Source organism: Balaenoptera musculus, chromosome 9 (assembly GCF_009873245.2).
Source record: "Balaenoptera musculus isolate JJ_BM4_2016_0621 chromosome 9, mBalMus1.pri.v3, whole genome shotgun sequence".
Taxonomy (NCBI): Eukaryota; Metazoa; Chordata; class Mammalia; order Artiodactyla; family Balaenopteridae; genus Balaenoptera; species Balaenoptera musculus.
In genome coordinates this window covers 62,515,802-62,543,380 of record NC_045793.1, presented here as the reverse complement: position 1 = coordinate 62,543,380, position 27,579 = coordinate 62,515,802, and the positions used below count along the sequence as shown (strand labels likewise).

The following is a 27,579-nucleotide window of genomic DNA, read 5'->3' as shown; positions in this document are numbered from 1 at the left end:
TTTTATCTGAGCAAGATGCTTCTAGAAACTGAGAATTGCACCAGGATTTGTGTAGGTCAACCTGCCCTGAGTTGTAGATCGGAGTGGATGGTAAAAGAGCCAATTTGTTGACAGAAAACACATCTGGCAGGTTTCACCTTTTAAAAGAATAAAAAATGGAGAAGAAAAACACAAGCCATATGAAAAAGAAAATATTTCAGTAAAGGAAAAGGAATCACCTCTGAAATCCTCAAAGGCTGAGCTTACTGGATATAGTGATGGAGCCAAAAGAAAAGTCTGGAAATAGTTTGGCACCCTCAAGAGAGTAAAAGGAGACATGGCCTGTATGAAACTGGTAAAACAAAAACAAAAAAACAAGATTAGATGGAAAAGATGAAAAGACAAGGAATGAGATGAAAAAAATAACTAAGATAAAGAGAAACCCGTGCAAGAAAGAAATGAGATCAGAAAAGAACTGGTTGGTTTACAAGCAGGAATGTAAGACAATAAAGTTCAAACTCAAAGACTTAAAAGACTGGAAGAAGCAACTAACTTCTCAACCCCAAACAGTTAAAACTAAAACAGAGAAAGCCTTTGAAGGAACAACAGATGATTAAAATTCAATCTGGGTAAGGATCAAATCAAGGATATAGCCATCACATCTGATACTAAAGCCGCAGCCTGGATGAATGTGGCACTCAGTAAATTCTTAGGCTACGATGGGTCAGGAAAAAGAGACGAAGGGGATCGGTGTCCAACTGAAGCCTGGTAGAGAAAAGATACCTTCAAATAAATAAAGGGGGGAGCACATTTAAGGGTGAAAGAGATGAGAAATGTAGCAAATCTAAGAGTTACAGCTAGCAAAAATTGTAGGTCTGGCTACAGATACATGAAGCTGATTATAATCAAATAGATAAGAAGCCAACAAAATTTCTGGAGAGCTGTGCTGCCAAAATGACTACAAGTCTGGATTAAAGGAGCACTATGACTATTGGAAATTTACAACAATGCTGCAGACAGGAAGCTGCCAGAGAAAACTGCTCAGCCCCCAAGGAGGGTCTATTCTCCAGTGCCTACTTCGGTGGTAGCCAAGGAAGTTACTGGAAAAGGAAGAAACTTTGGGTGGAGTGCCTGGAGAACACGGGACTGGGGGTGGGACTCTCCTGAGAAGCAGAATCTGGGCATAATTAATGAACACTCTCCAATCCAAGGCGGGGATCCCCCAAAATGCCTGCTCAGTGGGATTCCAGAATTGCTACCACTCGGTGACTGCTGTGTATCTCCCATTCCTCCCCTTTCTGGATGACAGTGGTTTGGGCAGTTATTTTTCCCAGTTACCGGAGGGGACAGAAGGAACAGACTGCTTAGTTCATGAAGTCTCTACAACAAGAGGTGCCACATCTGGACCTGATGAAGAAATGCTGAACTTAGAGCATGATGCTATGACTGAATGGGGCCATTTGGGTTATTGCCCTTGGGGAGGGGTGAGTCACTCTGTCTATGGTAGGGAGAGAGAACTGAGTATATGGTGACCACGGAATCATTAGGGCCATTCACTGGCTCTCCACCTTATATCAGGAGACATATAAGAACTGCAGTTTTCTACCCTCCTTGGAGGTAGGTGTGGCCATGTTGCATGTTAGTTCACTGTGTCACATGCCATTAGAGTGCTAGAACAAGGAGCTTTGTAGCCACAGAGAGAGGCCCTTTAAAAAGTGGCTCCTTTCTAACATATAAAAGAAAAGCCTTTAATAGAAGGACTCAAATTTCCAATACCTTTTCATGTCTGGCCACAAGACAGAAATGGAACAAACACAGAAATCACAAAAGCAGTTTTGATAAGTCATTCTCAAGCCCCCAACGTTTAGATACATTGTTATAAAAGCCAGACCAAACTCAGCTGTAGTGCCAGAATCCCTTTTGAATGCAAGTATTTTGTAGAGAACTTATGATTCAAATAATTAAGTGAAGCATTTAAGTTTTTCATGACCTAAAAAAAATCAAACTTAAACAATATACAGGCTTAAATAGGCTGCATCAGGTTGCCAACAGTACGACTTATGTGGCAATGCATAATATTACAGTTTGTCACTTTAGAACACCATAAAATTCCAAACATATCCAAGAAGGAGAGAGAACTTAGGTTCCAAGAGTCAAGAAACGTCCAGGCACGGAAGAAACAGGTCAGGAATAGGAAAAAGGTAGTAGAGACAGTATAAAAGAACTCAGAATGGCAGCAAAGACTAGTTTGCTACAAACATCCATTGGAAACTGCTCTAAACTGCTTACGGAAGTACCAGTCACCCTCGCACCTGTTATTCTGCCAACCTGACCATTGCCTTAACTCCTTCCTCTACAATAGTCACCTCAAGATGTGTTTCCATGGGAACGCTGTGACAATTTTATAATACAAGTCTTGGGATTCCCTTGTACCATGTATACTGCTGCTGACATTCATGATTCATTCCACTAGGTACCTAAGTAAGTCTAACCATACATATAGCTTTACAGTAATCACTCCATGCATGAAAAGACTATGTCCTGAGACACTAAAACCTGTAATCAAATTATCTTTATACCATGATATTTTTGGTACCATTGAAAACAAACACAAGGTGGTATAAAACTTTATCCCAGCGGGACCGGCAATACCATTCTAAGATCTTCCCACAGCAAGAAAGCTGCATGGTTAGGTCACCACTCCAGCAGCCAGATTTCCTTTCCCCACCTAAGACTAGAACTGGGAAAGAGAACGGGGGTAACTAAAACCCCACTAACATTTGCTGAGCTCCTACGATGTGTCAGGCACTGTACCTAAATGCCTTATAGACTCTATCTCCTGTAATCTTACAATCATGCCGCCAGGTACACATAACTATTCACAATGTGTAAGTGAAAGAATTGAAGTAAAGTCGGTTAAGTATTGATGCAAATGTGTATGGCTAGTAAACAGCAGAGCTAGAATTTTAAACCAAGTCTTTTTGGTACCAAAACTGAACGTTTTTCATCAACAAAGCACCAAAGACAAGGAGCCCTTAACAAGACATTTGTGTTGGACTTTAATATTTCCCAATATTAGTCAAATACATTTGATTAATTCCATTTCTGTCTTTCTAAATCCCTACTTTCCCAAGGCTTGCTCAGCTCTGTGTTCTGAAGATATTTGCTAATTCCACAATATCCACGTTCCAGACTTTCACTTACTTAATATTTATATTTTATGAATATTTATTAAGTGCTTAGGCCAGCTACTGACCAGGCACTGCAAATGCAGCACTCAACTTACATTTACGGAAACAAACAGCAACCTGAAACTACCCCATTTTGGAGGCAATCCTGAGCAAAACTAAGAGGAATTTAGGAGCTCCATCCCCAAAGTGGAGGAGGCCTGGAACAGTCCTGCTGCCCCCAGCTGAGTATATGGGAAGACATGAGCACTCATGCTTCTGACTTACGTGGCCTTCTTCTGCCTGGAATTATCAAGCATGTTCCAGCCTCATTTCCTTAGGTACGATTTCAGCATGTTAAAAACTGTCTACAATAAGCAAATTTTACATTTTATAAGTGGGTGAAATATCAAAATTTATTCTTAAAAATCCATTATCAGCCAGCAACAACACTCTTGCCTGGCTAAGCTGGGACCCAACCCAGAATGCCTCCTAATCCCCAAACATGGGAATCCTGGAACTGCTTCCATATGGATGGGAGATGAAGAGTTCACTGCCCAAGACACAGATTGGGAGAAAATCCTTGCAAATCACAAATCTGATACAGGACGTGTGTCTAGAATATATAAAGAATTCTTAAAATTCAATCATGAGAAAACAAACCAATAAAAACTGGACACAAGCTATTAACAGACATTTTCCTAAAGAAGATATGTGGGTCTTCCCTGGTGATCCAGTGGTTAAGAGTTCACCTGCCAATGCAGGGGACACGGGTTCGATCCCTGGTCCGGGAAGATCCCACATGCTGCGGGGCAACTAAGCCTGTGAGCCACAACTACTGAGCCCACGCTCTAGAGCCCGCGAGCCACAACTACTGAGCTCACATGCTCTAGAGCCCACGTGCTGCAACTACTGAGCCCATGCACCTAGAGCCTGTGTTGCGCAACAAGAGAAGCCACCGCAATGAGAAGCCCGCGCAACGCAACGAAGAGTAGCCCCCACTTGCCACAACTAGAGAAAGCCCACATGCAGCAACGAAGACCCAGCGCAGCCAAAGCAAAAAAAAAAAGATATGTGGATGGCAAAGAGCCACATGAAAGGATGTTCAACATCATTAGTCAATTGGCAAATGCAAATTAAAATCTCAATGAGATAACACTATATACCTTTTAAAATATTAACAATTTAAAAGGCTTGCCATGCCAACTGTTGACAAAAATGCGGAGCAACTGGAACTTTTATACACTGTGGTAGGTGTAATAATATAGTACTGTGGCAGTTTCTTAAAAACGTAAACATACACCCACCATATGACCCAGACATTCTCCTTCTAAGTATTTACCTAAGAGAAATGAAAGCTTATGTCCACACTTGTACACAAACGTTATACAGCTTCTTTGGTAAGAGCCCCAAACTGGAAAAAATCCAAATGTCCAACAACAGATAAAAAGGATAAACAAACTGTAGCATATCCATAATACTATTCAGCAATAAAAAAGCATGAAGGCCTAAGATATGCTATGACATGCATGAATCTCAAAAAAATCAAGCTGAGTGAAAGAAGCCAAACCACAAAACACTTCTAGGAAATGCAAACTAACGTATAGTGACAGAAAGCAGATCAGTGGTTGCCTGGGGAATGGGAGGTGCAGGGAGGGAGGGTGGGAGGGAGGAATTACCAAGGATCACAAGCAACTTTTGAGGGTGATAAATATATTCATTATCTTGGTGATAAATATATTCATTATCTTGATTGCAGTGATGGTTTCAGGGTATATAAACATGTCAAAACTCATCAAATTGTACACTTTCAACATGTGCAATTCACCATATGTTGATAATACCCCAATAAAGCTATTTTAAAAATTCATTATTAGCATGATATTCTAGATGTTATATAAATGTTGTAGTTCACAATTATTCATAAAATTGTATCAAATCTCTTAAACGACTTTGTGTGTGTTACAAATGCAGTCTTTGTATACAAAGCAAGATACTTCTTTCTCTATGCATTCACACAAAACTGAAAAATAAAAGGACAGTGTCTTCACTTTTAATGGCACGCACAGACTGCATATAGAAAGCGACCCTGATCGCTACGCAGCACACATCCTACTGCTCTGAAGGAGGGCAGCACAAGTGATATATTTATTTTTTCCTATTATTCTAAGACTTACCTTTTAAGTGATATTACCCATGACAAAAGGATTAAGGTAACCTGGTTTTCTCAATTTGATCACCTTCTTTCAATTTCAACAGACTATTTGTAAATATGTCAAATAGACTGAAATGTCTATGTGGGACAGATAAACAGCAGCCACTTAACTATATAAGAAAAAATATATATACACACATTTTTTCTTCACACTGTGTCAAAATCCAATAAATATGTAAATTTCATACTGCTGAAAAAGTAAAATCCTGAACCATGTTTAATCCTCCTCTTCTTCTGTGTGGTGAGTTGTGAATTGCATGGTTAGGCAAAAGGAATACAAATTTAGATAACAAGTTTCCTAATTTCTTCCGACAGATACCAAAAAAGACAATGGTCCCATACTTGTGATGGTTTTAACCTTGAAAGACAAGATTATATTACCCAAAACAGCATTAAACAGTATAAAACATTCCAGAAGGCTCAATGAGAATGAGAAGAGCCCTGTTACACCTCACAAACAGGTAACCTTGAGTTTAACTTCATCTGATGGGCACAGATATAAACCAAGAAGAGAAGGAAGGCCTCTCCTGTAAGAAGGATCACCAGGAACAACGAACACAGAGTGTTTAGGAGACAGCAGAGAGATTAACCTCACTAGAAGCATGGAGGTAAGCAACAGAAATGAAGACTACAAAAGAAGAGACAAATTATTAAAAGGGCTACTAAGTCAAGAAAATATTAGAATATCCAGAGTGGCTTCCCGGGATTCATTTAATATTTTGTAGTCTAGGATCTTGAGGAAAGTAGTGTTTCAGAAAGATTAAATTTAAAACAATAGGCTAGACAACATGGATGGACCGAGTGATTATCATACTAAGTGAAGTAAGCCAGAGAGAGAAAGACAAATATCATATGATATTGCTTACATGTGGAATCCAGAAAAAAAAAATGATAAAAATGAACTTATATACAAAACAGAAATAGACCCACAGACATAGGAAACAAACTTATGGTTACCAAGCGGGAAAGGAGGGAAGGGATAAATTAGGAGTTTGAGATTAACACATATACACTACTGTATATAAAATAGATAACCAACAAGGACCTACTGTATAGCACAGGGAACTATACTCAATATCTTGTAATAACCTATAATAGAAAAAAAATCAAAAAGAAAAAATATATATATATTATATATATGTATATATATGTATAACTGAATCACCATGCTGTATACCTCAAACTAACATGACACTGTAAACCAACTATATTTCAATTAAAATAAAATAAAATAAAATGCTGGAGAGACTGATTGAGAAAGTGGAGCCATGAAGTTAGAACGCTGTAGCGAAAGGGACTGGACTATGGTGGGAGAAGTTTGAATGAAAAAGAAGGGGTGTACAGAAATATGAAACAGGACCTAGCGACTCTCAACTCTACAAAATACTGATGTAAAGGAATTACTAAAAGACGACTGAAGTTTCAAGCCTGAGGAAGTAAAGAAAGTGAAATGAAGAATAAGAAAAGGAAAGTAGAAAAAGGAAATTTAAGAGAAGAAAAAAATTAACTCCATTTCAGACAAGTTTACATGTAGGGAAACAATGACTGGTCCAAATGGAAATATGTGAAATGCAGTTGGAAAAACAGGACCTAGTGCTCCAATGAAAGGAGTAAGTTGGAATTTGGGAGCTGTTAGAATGTAAGTGGTAGCTGAAATTACAAACATCAGTGGTATTTCAAACTGAAAATATAAAAGTTCAGGGATTGAGATCCTGATCTCTAACATCGCAAATTATATTATGAAAATACACCCCTTTAATTATCACCAAACGGATGTGTATACCCCCATTTCTTCAAATTTTTCAAAAACATTATACTTGGTTGTCGTACCAGGACTAAAATGTTAACTCGACTATATTGTTTCACATTTCAAAACTGCAGAAACAACTGACCTCTTCAGTATAATCCAGGGGGGTAAATTCAAATGCCAGGCAGATAACTAAGAGTGAAACCAGCCCAGTCTGAGACAGGAGTGAAGGAAAGTGCAGGCTTGGTCTAAAGATGGCCCCTCTAGGGAGGGGGGAGATGCCCAGGGAGCCACGAGGAGGAGCCCTTCACCAAAACAAGGCTTGTGAGGAACCAGTGAAAGAGCTTTGAAAGGTTTTGAGCTGGGAAAGCCTGGAATCAGATTTGCATTTGCTGTTATGGCCGAAGTAAAAAAAAAAAAATAACCATCACTAAAAACATTAGGACCAGGCTGAGGCTACGGTTAGGGCATCTTCCCACTGACTCCTGGCCACCACCCAAGATGGTCCCAATGCATCTAGGAACCTCTGAGGAATGTAAATTGAAGGTGTAAGGTGGCCTCTGTCTGAAGGTCCCTCCCTTTGATGCCTGTGTGTGGGACCATGCGCCTTGGACTCAGAACTCCTGCTCTCACTGTCACCCAGGCCTTTGGAGAGAGAACATTTCAACTGAAGTATGTGTTTTATACTATTTCATCCTTTCTAGTACTTTTTCTAACTTATTTGCTTTTTCAAAATGAAACTAGCAGGCTTTCTAATTATAAATTTCTATTTTGTATGTGCAGGTAAGTTTTGTACATTCTTAGGAAAAAAATATGGAGAAATATACACCAAACCTAATAGTTGTTGTTACCAGGAAGCATGACCAGTTTATATTTAATTTATGGTTCTTTTGTAGTATTTGCTTTTTTCTAAGTCAAATATCATATATTGCTTTACAATAAAAAATAAATATTTTAAAAATTTTTAATTGACGTATACTTGATTTACAATCAAGAAAACTGTGTTATTATGTTACTGTGTGCTGTGTTACTTTCAGGTGTATAGCAAAGTGATTCAGTTTATATATATTATTATTTTCAGAATCTTTTCCATTATTGAATATAGTTTCCTGTGCTATACAGTAGGTCCTTATTGCAATCTATTTTACATATAGTAGTGTGTATCTGTTAATCCCAAACTCCTAATTTATCCCTCCCCCACCCCCTTCCCCTTTGGTAACCATGACTGTTTTCTGTGTCTGTGAGTCTGTTTCTGTTTTGTAAATAAGTTCATTTGTATCATTTTTTAGATTTCACAAATAAGTAATATTATATGATATTTGTCTTTCTCTTTCTGACTTACTTCTTTTAGTATGATAGTCTCCAGGTACATCCATGTTGCTGCAAATGGCATTATTTTATTCTTTTTTATGGCTGAGTAATACTCCATTGTACCACATCTTCTTTATCCATTCACTTAGGTTGCTTCCATGTCTTGGCTATTATAAATTGTGCTGCTATGAACATTGGGGTACATGTATCTTTTGTAATTAGAGTTTTCACCTTTTCTGGATATATGCCCAGGACTGAGATTGCTGGATCAGATGGTAACTCTACAAAAATAAAGATTTAAAAAAAAAATTTTTTTAAGTACCTTTGGCAGCTCCAACCACTGTTCCATGAAGGGATGTGGGCCCAGTGTCACCAAGTCTGATTTTTCAAGACAAACTAGAAATCCAACTATTATGTAAAAACCTAGTTTTTAGATGATAGCAACAAATTCAAAAAATTTTCAAATACTCTGCAGGCTGAATAAATCCTCTTCAATGGATTTGGCCTTTAGGTGTCAAAGTTTTAGACCTAGTTTAATAGCCTAAATCTAATCAGAATAAGGAAAAACTGTAAAAGACTGGAATTTAGTGGCTATTAAGGCTAGCACGTCTGTCCTGGTTATCTCCACCTTTGTTTATCTGAGTCGGTTATGTTACAACTCTGTAGAGACAGTTGATAACTTGCAGAAAATTGATAGTCATACAAATAATCCCTACCCACCGGATGCATTAATGCTGCCCTAGGGACAGTGACCAGTTTTGCAATAATTAACAAATTCAACATTCCCTTATTTGACTATATTGTGTGGTGATACTTTGAGTTTTCTTTTGAACCAGTGGTAATATATACTAATTTCTTCCTTAACTGATGAGTTAATAAGTCTCTGACAGATTTTTATTTGTATGAGGGAGATGATTTTGTCCTCTTTTAAAGTGTATCCATTACCTTCAACCTACCAATTAGGATTACCCAAATATTCTCTCCCTGTTTTTCCATTCATCTGGGTTTTTTATCTTTGAAAGTTTGTGATATTGGTGTCATGGGTGAGAGGTACAGGCATCTAAGAGGATAAGCAAGAGGGGAGCCAGGAAAGACATTTCAACTGATGTCGCAGATGAGCTCCCAGAACAGTTTGAAGGCCAATGAATTAAAGCATTAATAGAAATTTTATATCCGTCTCTCTGATTTTTGCTCAGAATCCTACCCCCCCGCCAAAAAAAAAAAAACCCACTCAGGAAAGAAAATAAAAATGAACTGAATCTTGGATCTACAGCTGTTTTCCAAACTGTAGGTCTCAACCCTTTACTGGAAATAAACTCAATTTAGTGAATCATGACCAGATCTTTGAATAGAATGAAATAGGAGGGAAAAAAAGAGGAAGAAAAAAAAGAAAAGGAGAAGCAAAAAGTTTATCAGAGAATGTCACATGTGGTAAGTAATGTTTATGAACTTTTGCTTGCGGGTGCATGTACTAGGTCCTGACATGAAATGTCACATTTCATGTTTAGGTTGGAGACAAAAAAGTTTCAAAGCCACTAATCCTACTTTGGTGCTCACACACTCCCTAAAAGAATTTTGTAAAATCATGCGCTCTCTTGTACATTTTAAGTTGACATCTAAACCTTTACACTGAAAATTATAGAGAATGTAGTTTCTAGCATATTATATTTATATGTTGAAATAAAACAACTGTATCATTCTTTTAAATTTATCTCATGTAATCTAAACACCACAGCATTTTAATATCCACCATCAGCCATTTTAAAGTATATAAGCAAGTTCTTTCTTTTCTAACAGCAGGAAATTTGACATTGTTCTATTTTCTCCTTGAACTCATATTTCCATTTCATTTCCACTGATCTGGAGTAGCTCAGAGATGCCCTCAGAACATTAGTGCAGCTTTTACAACAAATCCAGATGAATACAAAGCAACGGTGGCAATCTCATTTTTAAGAGAGTCTGTCTTCTTTTTTTTTTTTTTTTAAGAATTTTTTTTAAGGCATTGTTTACTTTGTTTATTTATTTATTTTTGGCTGTGTTGGGTCTTCGTTTCTGTGCAAGGGCTTTCTCTAGTTGTGGCAAGCGGGGGCCACTCTTCATCGCGGTGCGCGGGCCTCTCACCATCGCGGCCCCTCCCGTTGCGAGGCACAGGCTCCAGACGCGCAGGCTCAGCAATTGTGGCTCACGGGCCCAGCCGCTCCGCGGCATGTGGGACCCTCCCAGACCAGGGCTCGAACCCATGTGCCCTGCATTGGCAGGCAGACTCTCAACCACTGTGCCACCAGGGAAGCCCCGAGAGTCTGTCTTCTAATTTATCACTCCTAACCTTTTCACTTGTCACCTAACTGGAAAGTGGTATCATGAACATATATAACAGGCATTAAAAACTGAAGGTACATGATTTAATAAAACTCACTTCCCTATATGACTATATAGTTGCTTTTAGCAAACAGAGACATTAAACATGTATTATTTTCAGCCAAAACAGAACATCTAAAATACTTAGAAAGTCAGAAGACCTCAAGCTACAAATAGATGATTATAAAGCATAGGCAAGGGAGGGTTCTAGAAGAGTGCAGAGGAGCTCTGAAGAACTTCACAGTATAGATTTCAACAAGGGCGAAGCTGGGATTTTTTTTCCTTGACTTTATAGTTCTTTTGCTTTTTTTTTTTTTATTCTTACAGTTTAAATCCTTTTCTTATTTTACTTTATATTAAATTAAAGGCAGGAAAAGCTTTTCAGAAATGGGACACGTAGGATTCAAACATGAAATCCTTAAATATAATACAGGAAATCCTAGGTTAAAAGAGTACTGAGGGCAATGGGGGGAGGGGGTTGTAGTTTATCGCCGCACTTGATGACTTTTAACACTTGGCTTTATTCGCCATGGAGAGCAGCACCGGGTTGCATTGGATAATCTCAACAGCCAGCTACTCCTCATTCCCATGCAAGATACCTACCACCAGGAACCGTTTACAATCTTAGTTGTCACCATAATAATAAAATCCTGCTATCATGGAAGCATTACATGATCTGGAATTACTAATTTTCTCTAGCAGAATTGCTTTTCAAGCACATGATAAAGTTATTTTGAAAAATCACAACTTGGCCCAAGAAAATTTTAGAACAGAACCTTCTTTCTTCTCAGATCCCTTTTCCATCATTGAAAATTGACAGTCTCACTAAGGTAAAAGAGACCTCAGACTTACTCTCCTCCATTGCTCTGTAAATTATCACCCCCCAAAGTCTCTATCAGAATCATCTGGGAAGTTTTGTGTAGTTTTGCTGCTGTTGTTGGATTTGGGGGTTTTGTTTTCCTTTTAATTAACTACCCTATTATTTTCAGAATCAAGAATGGCAGCCTGGCAATGATAAAGACTGACTGCTTTTTTCCACTACTGTCTCTTACTCATAAAATGAAAAATAGGATAGCATAAAAAAGTCTCCACTGATTCTACTACTTTAGGGGAGAGGAAATCACCTATTACATTAGACCAGAGTTTCTCAACCTCTTCACTCTTAGCATTTTAGACCAGATGATTCTTTGTTGTAAACTACTCCTCTGTAGATGGGTGCAATCACCTAGTATGTGATGCATTCTAGTCAGAAGCCATCTTAATTTCAAGAGGTTTTATTAAAACAAACAAAAACTTCCCTCTTTTTAATGCAGGACATGCAAAAACCATTCTTTTTTTTTTCTCAAGAAGGATGTTAAACAGTGTGAAGAGACAGAAGTTTAGAAGATAAAATTGCTGCCTTTGAGAGCTTATAACAAACCTCACTTATAATTTATACCATTTTGGTCTCATTCATTGACAAAGAACGTAATTTAGAGGCTTTAGTGTTATCCCGACTCCTCTAAATTAATGACACAATTATATATTTTTATGTTTCAGAAAAGTTACAAGTATAATTCTACGTAACTGTCACACAAAAAAATTTGATTTTGGCTTAAATAACACTGATACCTACCAATAAAATACTAATTTCTAACCACTGTGTTCAATGATGTAAATCTAAAATGAAAACACACCCTGAAAAAGACCCCAGGCAACTCTAACAAAAGCATCTCTTCACATGAAACAAATACCTTAGGTGATTTATTTAAATAGGTGAGTTATTTAATAAAGTCGTAAGGAAGAACAAAGTAGACTAATTGTGAGATCACCCCTCTTTACAACTCTCTATAGCACAGAGAAATGGAGAATGAATTAAAAAAAGTAAAATAAAGCATTATTCAGTGTGGGTCTTTAAATGTCTCTATTTGCTCACTTAAATACATCTAACACACAACAGGAACCATTACATACATCTTCCAAAAAAAACTCACTCCTCAATTGCCCATTAAAAATCTACATCATTCGACTTCCAATACTATCTAACTGCATCATCAAAAGTATTTCCTTCCTTAATAAAAACAAACTTCTAAAATTCAGTCGTTTGTTCATTTGCTCATTTTTTAATTCACTCAACCAACATGTTTTGAAGGCCAAATACTGGCCAGGCACAGTTCTAGGCCCTAGAGAACAACACCAAACAAGGCAGTTTCTCCAAATTCAAGGAACTATCTAATCTATTTGCTGCCTCTTGTCCTGCCTCTCTATCACCTCTCACAAGGCCAGTGGGCACAAAGCATGGTGCCGAGTCCTGTGTAAAACCAGCACAGGCCAAGCAAGTGGCTAACAAGTTGCTAACAGTCTAGTCAAATATTGTTACCTGTCTGAAGACTTGCTTCAGACTCCTGAGTAAATAAGAAAGCTGTTTCACCTCCTCCCAATTTTTCATCAAAATGCACATAAAGAAACACAAGAAAAAAACTGGCAATAACTATCAACCATATGCCAAAAGTCTGAGTCAAATGTCCATGAACTCCACAATGAGTGGGGATTGACCAAGAAGTACAACTGACCAAGAGTTCATTACTGTGCTCTCTGCCACATGCTACATCTTCTGAAACCCTATCCAAGGATGAATGAATGAATAAGCGAATAGACAAGCAAACTATTACAACAGGAGAGTGAACCACGAAGATGGAGAAAGTATTTCATCCATCCCCATTGCCTAAACTTAATTCTAAAACACAGCTGTACCTACCAGAAAAAAATAGGCTGCCAGACATCCCACTGCATGGGAATTCTTTCCAAAGTCTGGCAAAATTGGATTCCCTCCCTTGACCCTCCCCTTCTCCTGGGAGATCTTCTACCTCCATTCAAAGATGATAGTTTTTGGCCTTGGCAAGCAACAGGGAAAAATAAGGAGGGCAATGGTTTATAACTGCCCAAGGAAGACTTTGTAAAACAGGGTCCCAGACAGAAAAAGCTCCATGAGCAGGACACAGGAAAGAGATCTACTTTCATGTTCGAAGAATTACAAACTGCTCCTAATTCTCTAATTCATTCAGAGACCTCAACGGTCTGAGCCACGGAAGACTCAATCTCGGCCTGGAAGACCCACACATGATGAGTTTCTGTTAGCAACTGAGAACTGAACAAGCCAAGGAACGTGTGCAACCACCTGTCTTCCAGGACTAGACACAGAAACAAGAAGCTGCCTGCAATAGAAAGTTCAGTGAGGAAGACGAAAGTAGCCCACTCACCCAGTCTCTGCTTCAATGAATAAACATAAGGAATGGAAAATATACACCAAAAGATCAAGAGGAAAATTATCTCCCTGACAATAATTTTCCACAAGAAACTGTTGAACAGTATAGACAACATCTTGGTAACACTCAAATGGTTGTAAGAGGACACAGTCTCTTCCATCCAGGCAGCTGAGCAGAGCTGGGCAAAACATACCGTCACCCAGATGCTTCAGGATTCTCACTCTCAGACAAGCCCACACACTTCCTTCCTTCTGGGGAAGCACGCTGGGGTTTTCTTCCACCTTTACTAACTTATCGTTCATCATCACTAAGATGTCCAGCAGATACTTTAGGACAATTTGGTCACGCTATTAACAGTTATAAGTTGGAATTTATTATTTAAGTACTTAGTGTAACCAGGCACTGTGCTCAGGGATTTACATATGCGAATCTTATTTAATGCTTAAAATAACCCCATGAAGCTTTATTATCTCCCACGTTTATACAGAAATTGAAGCTCTGAAAGGATGAATAATTTTTCCAAAAGTCACCTAAGTATCAAGATTTAATCCAGATTTTATCCTTCACCCTGTGCTGCACTACTTCAGTATCCAAGGCTGAGTCATCTTCCCAGCACACGTGTCCTACTCTACTCTCTATCTCAGAAAAAAGCATGATGGTCCAAACAGCTGCTAGAGACAGAACCGTAAGTGTTACCTTAATTTCACCCTCTCCCTTTCATCCACTCTCCCCCACCCACTAAGTCCTGCAACCCCATGATATCTCATGAAACTTTTGGTTTCTCTCTATTCCTACTGCCCCTACTTGGGTTCAGCTCACCAACATCTCCAGTTTGATTACTGCAACCCCCTTGGGTGTCTTTTCAACATAGTGGACCCTGCTATGTTCCCAACATGTTTCTACCCAATCCTCCCCAAGTCCCCTTCTACACCATAGTTGTTTGGAAGATGTATGGTCAAGTGACTACAGCTGGCAAGTTAGATTCTCCCAAGAGCCGTTCACAAAGTTTGGGGTAACCATGCAGGTCTATGTAAACAGTGAAGTGAACAATTGCTTGGCTGAAGAGAAAGTGGTCTCAAAAGAAGCAGAAGACAGTCTGGATTCTGAAAGCTTTCCTCTTCATGGCTTCAGCTCCTTATAAGGCTAATAAACCTTAGGCGAGTCAAGCTAACCCAAAATAGTTCTAATCAGTTTCCTTTTGACCTAAAAGTAAACTGGCTAGAAGGTGGAGACAACCCAAATGTACCCAAAATAAAGAGTGGATAAACAAAATATGGTACTTACTACATACAATGGACTATTATTCAGCATTAAAAGGAATGAAACTCTGATACATGCTACAACATAGAAGAACCTTGAAGACATTATGATAAGTGAAATAAGCCAGACAGGAAAGGACAAATATTGTATGATTCTACTTATGTGAGGTACCTAGAGTAGTCAAATTCATAGACTGTATAATGGGCAGAGAGTTTCAGTATGGGATGATGACAAAGTTTGGGAAATGGATGACAGCAATGGTTGTACAACAATGTGAATGTAACTAATGCCACTGAGCCATCCAATTAAAAATGGTTAAGATGGCAATTTTTATGTACATTTTACCACAATCAATCAATCAAAAAACAAAAAGTTTAAGCTTGTTTACAAAGGTCATGTTACTTGTACCAAAAGCACCTTGATTAGGATATTCCAAGACATTCATCATCATGAACCCAGAATACTCAACCTAAAATGTCAAACTGATCACTCCCTTTGCAGTGCTCTCCTCCAGCATCACTATTAAGCTCAACTCCTTGGCATGGCATATAAGGAAGACATTCCAAATTCTGGTCTCTACTTAGCTTCATCCTTAATTCTTGCCACTCCCCAGTGCCCTACTATACCTTCACCAAGACCTTGTTCTCCTCAACAACTAACAGAATCCCCACACTGGCTCTCTAAAAGAGTACTTGTGGTAATGTCTTAAATATAAATATGTATTTTTAATGTATAGCTAACCCAATAAAAGAATAAGAAGAAAATCTATAGAAGCCAGAAAAGAATCTATAAATCCACAAGGGTATATGCAAATACTAGAGTTAACATTTTCCCTGTGGCCACTTTTGATTTCTAATGGCTAAAAGCCTGGGTTTTAATTATCCATGTCCCACAGGGAACAAGGACAAAGCCTGTGGCTAAACATCTTCGTAAGAAGGAAACAAAGATCTTCTCTGGAGTAAAATACCCTCGAACGAAACCTCAAAAAAATCAACAAAAAAGTTCCAAGAAATATGAATTCATAATCAAAAAATACTGTACAAATAAAGAAATAAGCCACAGTAAGCAAGAGTCAACAGAGTCAGAAAACTCTACAGAATCAGACCCATCAAGACAGTGGGTATCAAAGCTAGACCATAAACAGACTTACTTTATATTCTGTAATATATGGAGAAATAAAGGGAGACCTAAAACTATGACAAAAGAGTATAAATAAACACTACTAAGATTTGTAAAAAGAACCAAACAGAACTTCTAGAAACAAATAAAAACTAGTATTGAAATTAAAGCAAATGACTCACAACTGCATAAAGAATTAGTAAACAGGAAAATTAGAAAAAATTATCCAGAATTCAGCACAAAGAATCAAAACCACTGAATTCTAAAACAGAGATCAAGAGCACATGAGGTCCTTCCTACTTCTAATCAGAGTTCCAGAAGGAGTTAGAGAATAGGAGAGAAGCAATATTCAAAGAGATAATGGTTGAAAATGTCCAAGTGCTGATAAAGACAAGATTATAGGATTCACAAAGCACAACATATTCACCAGAAAACTAAATAAAAGAACTCCTCATCAGGATACATTATACAGTAAAACTGCAGAATACCAAAAACAAACTGAAGATCAAGCAGATAGAGACATGAAAGAACAAAGTCACAATTTAAAAGAAAAGCAAATATTATAAGAGTAAAATAATATCAGAGTAGTCTTGAGAGAAATTAATTGTCCATTTAGAATTCTATGTAGATAGATAATAAACCTATCTTTTGAAAACAAGGATAAAATAACCATATTCAGAAAAACACAAAATGATGGAATGTACTGCCAACGATTCTCACTGAAAGAACTTCCGAAGAAGGTACCTCAAAAAAAAAAAAAAAAAGGGGGAGGAAACAATAACAGAAAAAAATTTGAGATGTAAAAATAAATAGTAAGTAAAGAAAATGATACATATATGAATAATTCCAAGCAAATATTAACTGCATAAGATAATAATAATGCCTAATTTGTGGAGTTAAAAGGAATCAAGATAGAACTAAAACTCTAGACAACAGCATACAATTGGAAAAAGGTCAGTGGAGTTGTAGGTTCTTGTCTTGACACAGAGTAAAGTAACTTTAGACTTTAATGTGTTTGTTAAAGCGTGACCACAAAATACTTTATTAAAGAATATGTAACATTCAAACTAATACAGAGGAATAAAGTGGAATTACGGAAAAAAAATAACAAAAAGTCAATTCAAAGGAAGGCAAGAGAGGAGAAAAAAATAAACAACAACAACAAAGCAGAACACACAGGAAGCACAAAATGACTGTTAAAATGAATCCAAAAATATCAGTAGCCACAATCGATGGAAATGGACAAAAGACAGAAAAACTAAACCTCTAGCTATATGCACCATTTACAAGAGAAACACCTAAAACATAAGGACCCAGAAAAGTTGAAAGTTATCAGGCCAACACAGACACAAATACCACAAGGGTCACACAGTATAAATATCAAATAAGGTGTATTGGCAATAACATAACAAGCACAGAAGTGGCAAAGCACTCATGATCCACTAAACACTAGTGTTCCCAGAAAAAAAGAATCCAGCTTCCACATAACCATTCCAGACTTCACATTATACTGCAAAGCTATGGTAATCAAAACGGTGTGGTACTAGCACAAAAATAGACAAACAGATCAAGGGAAGAGAATAGAGAGCCCAGAAATAAACCCACACGCCTACAGGCAATTAATCTTCAACAAAGGAGGCAAGAATATACAATGAAGAAAAGAAATTCTCTTCAACAAGTGGTATTGGGAAAGCTGAACAGCTACAAGTCAGTCAATGAAATCAGAACACTCCCTCACACCATATACAAAAATAAACTCAAAATGGTTTAAAGACCTTAATATAAGACATGGCACCATAAAATTCCTAGAAAAGAACATAGGCAAAACATTCTCTCATATAAAATGTAGCAGTACTTTCGTAGATCAGTCTCCCAAGGCAAAAGAAATAAAAGCAAAAATAAACAAATGGGACCTAATCAAACTTAAAAGCTTTGGCATAGCAAAGGAAACCATAAACAAAACAAAAACGTAACCTATGGAATGGGAGAAAATATTTGCAAATGATGTGACTGACAAGGGGTTAATATCCAAAATATACAAACAGCTCATATAACTCAACACCGAAAAAACAAACATCCCAATCAATAAATGGGCAGAAGATCTAAATAGACATTTTTCTAAAGAAGACATACAGATGGCAAACAGGCACGTGAAAAGATGCTCAACACAGCTAATTATTAGGGAAATGCAATTCAAAACCACAATGAGGTATCACCTCACACCTGTCAGAATGGCCATCATCAAAAAGTCTACAAATAATAAATGCTGGGGAGGGTGTGGAGAAAAGGGAACCCGCCTACACTGTTGGTGGGAATGTAAATTGGTGCAGCCACTATGAAAAACAGTACAGAGGTTCCTTAAAATACTAAATTAGACTACCATATGATCCAACAATCCCACTCCTGAGCATATATCCAGAAAAGATGAAAACTCTAATTAGAAAAGATACATGCACCCCAATGTTCATAGCAGCACTATTTACAATAGCGAAGACATAGAAACAACCCAAGTGCCCATCAACAGATGACTGGCTTAAAAAGAGGTGGTATGGGGTTTCCCTGGTGGCACAGTGGTTAAGAATCCACCTGCCAATGCAGGGGACAGGGGTTCGAGCCCTGGTCTGGGAAGATCCCACATGCCGCGGAGCAACTAAGCCCGTGCTCCACAACTATTGAGCCTGGGCTCTAGAGCCCGCAAGCCACAACTACTGAGCCCACGTGCTACAACTACTGAAACCCGCACGCCTCGAGCCCGTGCTCTGCAACAAGAGAAGCCACCACAATGAGAAGCCGTCACACACACACACACACACACACACATACATACAGAGTGGACGATTACTCAGCCATAAAAAAGAATGAAATACTGCTATTTCCAGCAACATGGATGGACCTAAAGAATATTATACTAAGTCAGACAGAGAGAGACCAATACTATATGACATCACTTATATGTGGAATCTAAAAAATAAAAAAATTAAATCTATATACAAAACAGAAACAGACTCAGACATAGAAAACAAACTTATGGTTACCAAAAGGGAGAGGGAAGCAGGGAGGGATAAATTAGAAGTATGGGATTAACAAATAGAAACTACTACACGTAAAATAGATAAGCCACAAAGATTTACCGTATAGCACAAGGAACGATATTCAATATCTTGTAATAATCTATAATGGAAAAGATTCTGAAAGGAATATAAAACTGAGTCACTTTGTACACCTGTAACTAACACAATATTTCAAATTAATTATACTTCAATTAAAAAAAATAAAAAGAATCCAGCCTCCACACATTTGGGCAATTCTGTCATAACGGAAGCTTACTGCTTAAAGAAGTGCCTTGTTGGGAAGGAGCTGCTGGAGCCCACAGGCTGGTATCAGTCTGATCCTCCTTTGAGCTGAGACCTGCCAGGTCAGCTCTCTGATAAGCCACCAAAGAGATGAGGAAATGAACATCCAAGCTCATGAGTCTTGCCTCCCTTAGGTGAAGTACTGGAAGGAAAAAGAGACAGCAAACAAATTCTAACAAAAAGAAAGCCGACGTGTCTACCGTAGTAGCAACAAAATTAACTTTAAGGCAAAAAGCATGATTTGAGATAGTCACTACTTCATCGCACCATTTTACTTCAGAATCTTCATCTTGTATGTAGTGAAAACCAAATCTTCAAAAAAATATAGCACAAGTCATCAGAAGTTCAAGGAGAAACTGCCAATGCTACCATTTGCAATTATCTCTATAATTGAGACATTAATAAGACAAAAGGTAAGAAAATAGAAATAGCTGAATACTGCAATTAACAAGTTTGATCCAATAACTGGAAAACACAATTTTTTTCCGAAAAATACATGAAACATTTGCAAAAACTTGATGTCTTAAAGCAAGTCTCATACTTTCACAGAGTTAGTATCAGACAGACCATACCATTTGCTGATAATGTAATTACACTAGAAATTAACAACAAAACAACTTTAATAAATAAAACCTATATATTTGGAAACAAAAACAACCCTTGAATCAAAGAAGAAATATGTTGTAAACTAGAAAATATTTAGAACTTAATGATGATGAACATCTACTTATGAAAAACTTGTGGGATATGCCTAAAGCAGAAAGTACAGGTTACTATACCAAACCCAGAACGTTTTACAGGTGAGTTCTACCTAACAGTCAATGAACAGGTATCTCCAAGTTTACACAAAATCTAGAGAATAGAGAAAACACTCCACAACTGATTTCATGAGACTACTCTAATGCTAATAATACCAAAATCTGACAAAGACTATATACAAGCAAGAAAAACTACAGGGCAGTCTCACTCACGAACATGAATGCAAAAATCCTAAACAAAACAATAGCAAATCAAATCCAGGAATACGGAATAAAAGATATCATAACCAAGTTGTGTTTCTTCCAGGAATGTGAGTGTTATTCACCACTGAAAAATATATTCATTTCAATCATCTCAAGGCAAAAAAATGCATTTGATCAAACTCCATAACCACTCAGTTAAAACTTTTATCAAACTAGGAATAGAAGGGAAAGTTCTTAACCTAGTAAGTAAAACTCCAAGTTGTGAAGGACTTCCGGGAGGGCTCTTTAAAGGGAGCTGAGTCCCATGAAGGTAGACCCTTTTGTCTGCCCACTTCTTTGCTGCTTGGAATGGGGACTACTTGGCTGATGTTCTACCACCTACCCTGGTCTATGAGGTGATGTGGATCAACTGGAATTCTCCTACACTCCTGACAGGAGGATAAATCGGTACCACGCCATTTACGAACGGCTACACGCGCGATAAAACTATACAGAAAAGCTTAGGGTGCTTAACACAAATTTCAAGAGCGTGTTTCTTTCTGGCTGGTAGAGAGGAGGACTTAACTGAGGATGCCCACCCCTAATGGTGAAGTTCCATTTCTTACTCTTAATGAGAGGCCCACATGGGCTCATTTCATTTCTCTGGAAACTATACATATCAGCTACATATACTCTTCTTTGTGCATTAGATATCACGTAATAAATTTCACGTGACTGAAAAAATAGCCAAGAAGCTATTTTAAATTATCTTCTTGCTCATCTCCCTGTTTAGAAAAAAGATGCTCTTGGTAGGCAAAATTGGTTTTTTAACTGTTATAAAACAGTGCTATTAGCATCTGGTGCTTTAAGGGCTGCTCTTTAAAAAACCGTTGCTATTAAAGATATTCATGTGTACTCTACCCAATATAATGCGATCAACTTGGTTTCCAAACCCTGAAGTGCAGAAGATGTTAAGGCTCTGCACGGAATATAAAAGAGGCTCTGCTCACTTGCACCGACAACCACTTTTTTATGCACCAACTGACATGCACCCTGCATCTGCTAACGAAATCCTTCACATCAGTTTCAGTGACAGCAACATTAAAAGGCAAATATATTTACATAGATGCTAAGTGCTAAATAAACACGGAGAGATGCAAACTATCATTTAATTACGGCACATCAGATTTCCACCTTAAATTGCCGCGTGACGTCTCAAACAGGAACTTCTTAGCTTAAGGCAACTGCGAGACTAAACTGGAGACTCTAGATAGGTACCTGAATTGGCTTTAGGCAAATTGATGGACTCGGTTTCCGAAAAATAATAATATACCCCCCACCGATTTTTTTTTTCCCCCAATTTCCGGAGCACCGTTGGCAGGTTTTTTTTATGAGCACTCATTCGGGAATATCGCTGGCAAGGCAGGTATCAAATCCCGGAAGATAAAGCCCCCCCAAATCAACAGCCACATGAGCCAGCAACAGATTGAAGAATCCCCCCAAATCTCCTTGAAACGCGTTATCCTCCACACCTCCTCATCTCCCCTCCAGAGTCCTGAGGTGTGGAAAGCAATAGGGAAAAAGATTCCTGGGGAGTTAAGAAGAAAGAGGCCGTAAATCATATGGACAAAACTTAGTCAGCTGGGACCTTGCCACTGAGTTATCTAACCTCCTCATTCTGCGGATAGGGAAATCATGTCTCAGGAAGAAACGCACCTGCTCAGAATCTAACAGCCATTTAAATTCGTCTCCTAGCCCAGTGGTCCTTCCCTCACCCACTCCCAAATGCTTCAATTCGTTGCTAACAGTGAGGTGAGAAAACCCGCACCTCCACAGTGTGGCCAGAATGTCGGGGCTAGAAAGGGTCATAGAGGTAATGGGGTCAGGCCCCTCTTCTCACAGGTGGGGAAACTGACGAAGGAAAGTGACGCAGCTGGGGCGGTAAATCACCGACCCTCTGCCACCGAGCAGCAGGAGCTTCGCAAAGGCGATGAAAATCACTGGCGACCCCACTTCTCGTTTCCAGAAGGGCGGGGGTCAAAAAGAGACCCGCTCCCTAGATTTCATTCAGCAAGAACCCCGCGCTTCCCAAGCAGAAGTGGGAAGAGGGGAGGCGGGGAAATGCGAACAGCTGGTGGCGCAGCACCGAGAGTGCCACAGGGGAACAGGTACCGACTCCCGCCTCTCTCTTCCGCAACAGTAAGGCTGCGGCGACTCCCGCGAGAAGAGGTACCTGAGACTCGCGCCGCAGTCCCCCGCCGCAACAGCACAGGAGCCCGCCACCCTGCTTCCGGGGTTAAGTCGCGGCGGGGAGGACCGGGACCTCAGAAGGGAGCCTCAGCCCCGCCCCATCCAAGCCCCGCCTCCACGTACGCTTCGCGGAAGACCCAGGTAACTTCCGGGGCGCCGCGCGTCACTAAGCAGCCGATCCCCACTTCCGGACGGGTCCTTGCCTTTTTCTTCGCTTTCGGGGGACTGCGCGATTGCAATCGAGATTTCCGTGCGTTTGATTGGTGGAGCGAGAGTGCTGGTCTCCGCCGATTGGTTTCGGAGGAATCCGCCCCGTAGACGTCCGTGGGGCGCACAGTCTCAGTTGTCCGCTAGTTTCCTGCCGGCTGGCGGCCTTCCGTTGCAATCATGGTGGACGTGATGGAGTTGCCCAAGGTGCGCATCAACGCCAGCATGCTAGCTCAGTTCATAGACCAGCCCGTTTGCTTCGTAGGGAGGCTGGAGAAGGTGCGCACACTCACCACCCTGGGCTCCTTGGGGGAGGGGCTCCGTGACAGTCAGGGTGGCTGCCTCAGGGTGTGTAACGGAGGGTGAAGGAGGAGGGACAGCCTTATAGCATCACTGCGCTCCCCATTGCTTTATTTCTCACAAGGGAACTTTTTGCATACTTTTTAACCATTGCAGCCCTATTTTGGCGATTCTTTTAGGACGCGGAATCGCGACGTTTTCGAACGCGCTCCGTTCTAAATTCTAGCGTCCCACCCTCGTTTGTGTTTACTTAAAGGAAATTATAGACATAACTCCATCTACTTCCTGATTTTTTAGTTACCCAGATTTGACTAGTCCAGTTTTCTTGTTTCCTTCTTTTATGCAGTTTCCTCTTTTCTCAGATTTCGTTCTCTCGTTGAAGTCGCTTTTCTATAAAACATTCCTTGATTGTACTTCACTGATCCAATACTAGTCTGTTATTTTACCCCATTATTAGAGTGCAGCCCCTCATCCTGCTGGTGAGAAGCAGGCCCAAAGTGTCGGGATCAGGGAACCGAGAAAGCTCTTGTATAAAGGCTTATTAGTTTATTTCAGTCACATATCTTCTTGAAATAGGTGTATTCGGACTTCACAGATAGGGAAATTGGTTAGGAGTAGTGTATGGTTCAAGGCCGCAGTAAGTAGCAAAGCTGTCATTCAGACCAGATCTGACTGCACTCTGCCGCTGTCTTACAGGACTAGAACCCAGGTTTTCTGACAACCAGTTCTCTCTTTACTTCCTCAGGCCTAATTTTTAAAAACATATCCTCTGTGGGATACGTACCATTTAAATCATGGGTGGCAGTAGATCTCACTTTTAGATAATATGGACTCTTTAATTGTTCTTAGCATAGGGTTGCCAGATTTAGCAATAAAAATACAGGACACATTTGTATGGAAAATGTTTGTTTATCTGAAATTCAGATTTAACTGGGCATCGTTTGATCAGGTATGTATGGTAACACATGATAATGTTGAACCAGTTAAACTGTTCAAAAACAATTGCTTTGTGTGCGTCGATTAAGTAAGTTTGGGTCAATCTGCTCATCTTTTGTCAAACTTTTAATCTTTTTATTTTTCAGATTCATCCCACTGGGAAAATGTTTATTCTTTCAGATGGAGAAGGAAAAAATGGAACTGTTGAGTTGATGGAGCCTGTATGTTTAAGTATTAATTCTATGTATATTATAATTAATTCTTCATCTTGTTTTGGTTTGTTGCTCATGTTTCTGATTCTTGGAGTGGATGTATAAAGGACCAGCTTATCAAACTTCCCACTCTCTAAAATCAAATATTTGTCCTCTTCTTACATTATATTTCCCTTTACATTTCTAACCAATGATTTTTTGGGCTCTGTCATTTTTTTAATACACCCCTTAAATGCTGGGTGACAATTCTCATTCCTTATGAAAATCACATAAGAAACATCTTCTGTTTAAATCACTTTTTCCTTCCTCAAGAGTTTTACGTTTTTAAAATTCGGTTTTCTATTTTTGTTTACATTTATTTTCAGTTGTCACTTATTTGTTTTTACATTTTATGTTTATTGTACTTAAAAATATTTTCTTGGTCTTTTATGAAGACAGATCTGTATGCTGTTTGGTTAATGGATGCAGAACACACTGTACAAATGTAGTTAATAGAAAGTTCCTTTCAATGGGTCCTTTTAAACAAATTACTCCTTGTGGAAATGCTGGACATTCTCAGTATCTTTAAGTGATTTTGTCTTCAACTTAAACATTTAACTGTATCTTTGAACCTGAAGCTACTGCTAAAGGTAACAGGACTAGTGACATGCTAACAGTAATAAGTACTCAAACATTTTTTAACAAGTTACAATTCCATTTTTGCACTGATAAATTTTAAAATTATTTTGTTACATGAAATGAAAGATTAGTAAACTGTAGAACAATTTTCCAAGTTAATTATCAACTGAAAATGTGATAACACCAAGTTGACATTTTGTTCTTTGTGTTAGCTTGATGAGGAAATCTCTGGAATCGTGGAAGTAGTTGGAAGAGTAACGGCCAAGGCAACCATTATGTGTGCATCTTATGTCCAGTTTAAAGAAGATAACCATCCTTTTGGTAAATAAAACATGCTGTAATTCATGGAATTAGGTGGAAAGCAATTTTATTTTTAACTTGCTATGTCTTGGTCTTGAGTTTCAGTCCTGCTACATTTTCAATTTCTATAGAATGTTCTGATCCCAAAGGAAAATGGGAGGACATTTTGGCCTGCTTCTAAACAGTGCTTGTGTATGTAGGAAACTCAACAAAGATTAATTAATATTTGTGGAAAGAAAAGTTTTTTAAATGGGGTAAACAAAATAATGTTAATAGTTTTGTTTGTTTGATTTTAATATATAGATTAAAGGCATCAAATAATGCACAGCACCTAAAACACAACCAGGCAAGAACTGTGCCTGTACAATGGATGTCAAAATGGGTGGTCTCCTATACTCCATGTCTTTTATTTTTTGGAGCCATAGTTAAATAAATACGATGATCTATATCTCAGTTTTAGGAAATGGATTGTGAAAACAAGTTGACCTCTAAAAGGGAGAGAAAAGAGAAATAGGTATAACTCTTTAGATAGTAATTGATGTTACAGCTTTCCACTGTAGATTAAATGTTTGCTGAACTGTTTCTTTCAGATCTTGGACTTTACAATGAAGCTGTGAAAATTACCCATGAGTTCCCTCAGTTTTTTCCTTTGGGGGTTGTGCAGTATGGTTGAACTTGATGAATTTTTTATGATTGCCAGTGAGCTACATTGAAGATTATTAAAGGAGGCCCTGATATTTAAAGGAGAGATTCCTGTGATTTTTAATACTGTTATTTGTTCTCTTTTTAATTTCATTTACTTAACGTTATTAGATATTCCATTATGCCATTTTCAACAGAACTGGTTTATTGACAGTTCTCACCTAAGTCCTCATAAAGAATCATTTCTCTGGCATATGGTCAGATTAGATGCAAGAAAAAAGCAGCTGGCTGAGTTTAGTTTTCTGTTTTATTAATAAAAGTTTAAATGATACATATCGTTGGTCATATTCTTATTCTTTTAGTCATCTATTCAGGCACAAACTTGGAATTTCATAGCTGTAAGGTCAGGACTTAGACTTACCAAATGAAACCCTGGGCCAATTGTGTTAAGAATTTACTTGCTACCTCATGAATTACACCATGTTAATTACTTCCTTGACACGCTGTGAAAAAATGATTTTATTAAAACAGCAAATAGAATCCAACATCTTATGTAATTTGTGAGTACCTACATTAGGGCTCTCTAGAGAATCAGAACCAATAGGATATATGTGGATATATATATATATATATGTATGTATATATATATATATAATTGTTACGCAGATTGGCTTACATGGTTATAGAGGCCGAGAAGTCCCAGGATCTGCCATCTACAAGCTGGAGAACCATGAAAGCCGGTGGTATAATACAGTGCGAGTCCAAAGGTCTGAGAATAAGGGAAGATGACGGTGTAACTCGCAGTCTGAAGATCTGAGAACTGGGAGGACACTGGTGTAAGTCCCAGAGTCTGAAGGCCCGAGAACCTGGAGCTCCAGTGTCTGTAGGCAGGAGAAGATGGACATTCCAGCTCAAGGAGAGAGAGCAAATTTGCCCTTCCTCTGCCATTTTGTTCTATTTGGACTCTCAACGGATTGAATGATGCCCACCTACTTTGGCAAGGGCCATCTTTACTCAGTCTGCTGATGTAGATGCTAATCTCTTCCAGAAACACGCTCACAGATACACCCAGAAATAATGTTTTACCAGCTATCTGGATATCCCTTAGCCCAGTCATACTGACACATAGAAGTAACCATCATAGCATCTCTTTCTCAGGATTTTAAAACTGAGCATTCACTAGGCCAAAAAAGGGATACCTGATCATTAAAACAGTTGGTGGAATCATTTAATTTTTTTTTAAATTCTTTTCAACTGTCATTATCCTTAATAAGAAATTCCTACTGACTTGTACTTCATACCACCAAGTACCATTGGGAGTGGGCAGGCACGGGTGTCGCAAGTGTAGGACAGTAATAAAGAGTAACTGGTGACCTATGTGCCCACAAGTTTTATGGCCTGACCCATTTTCTTCAGTGA

General features: G+C 38.6%; 2 protein-coding genes across 5 annotated transcripts in view; one reads left to right on the top strand and one right to left on the bottom strand.

The window, feature by feature from the left end:
• The window catches only part of UMAD1 (UBAP1-MVB12-associated (UMA) domain containing 1), a 235,681-nt gene extending 212,620 nt beyond the window's left edge, over positions 1–23,061 (bottom strand). Inside the window, exons 1-2 of one of the 3 annotated variants that reach the window (XM_036863375.1) lie at positions 22,929–23,061; positions 19,729–19,896 (exon numbers count right to left, since the gene is read on the bottom strand). The gene's annotated coding sequence lies outside the window, so the exon portion shown is untranslated. Of the gene's footprint in view, positions 1–16,586; positions 16,592–19,728; positions 19,897–22,928 lie in introns of those variants that run through there. The other 2 variants (XM_036863373.1, XM_036863376.1) reach the window with 2 other exon arrangements.
• An 82-nt stretch (positions 23,062–23,143) lies between these two features.
• On the top strand, positions 23,144–26,495 carry RPA3 (replication protein A3). Of its 2 annotated transcripts, none has more exons than XM_036863377.1 (4): positions 23,144–23,431; positions 24,535–24,609; positions 25,431–25,539; positions 26,109–26,495. In XM_036863377.1, exons 1-4 carry the CDS (start codon positions 23,333–23,335, stop codon positions 26,189–26,191), a joined length of 366 nt encoding a protein of 121 aa, XP_036719272.1. In that variant the 5' UTR covers positions 23,144–23,332; the 3' UTR covers positions 26,192–26,495. The 2 variants fall into 2 exon arrangements, with proteins under 2 accessions (XP_036719272.1, XP_036719273.1); XM_036863378.1 differs by having other exon boundaries at positions 23,192–23,359.
• Positions 26,496–27,579: the final 1,084 nt, after the last annotated feature.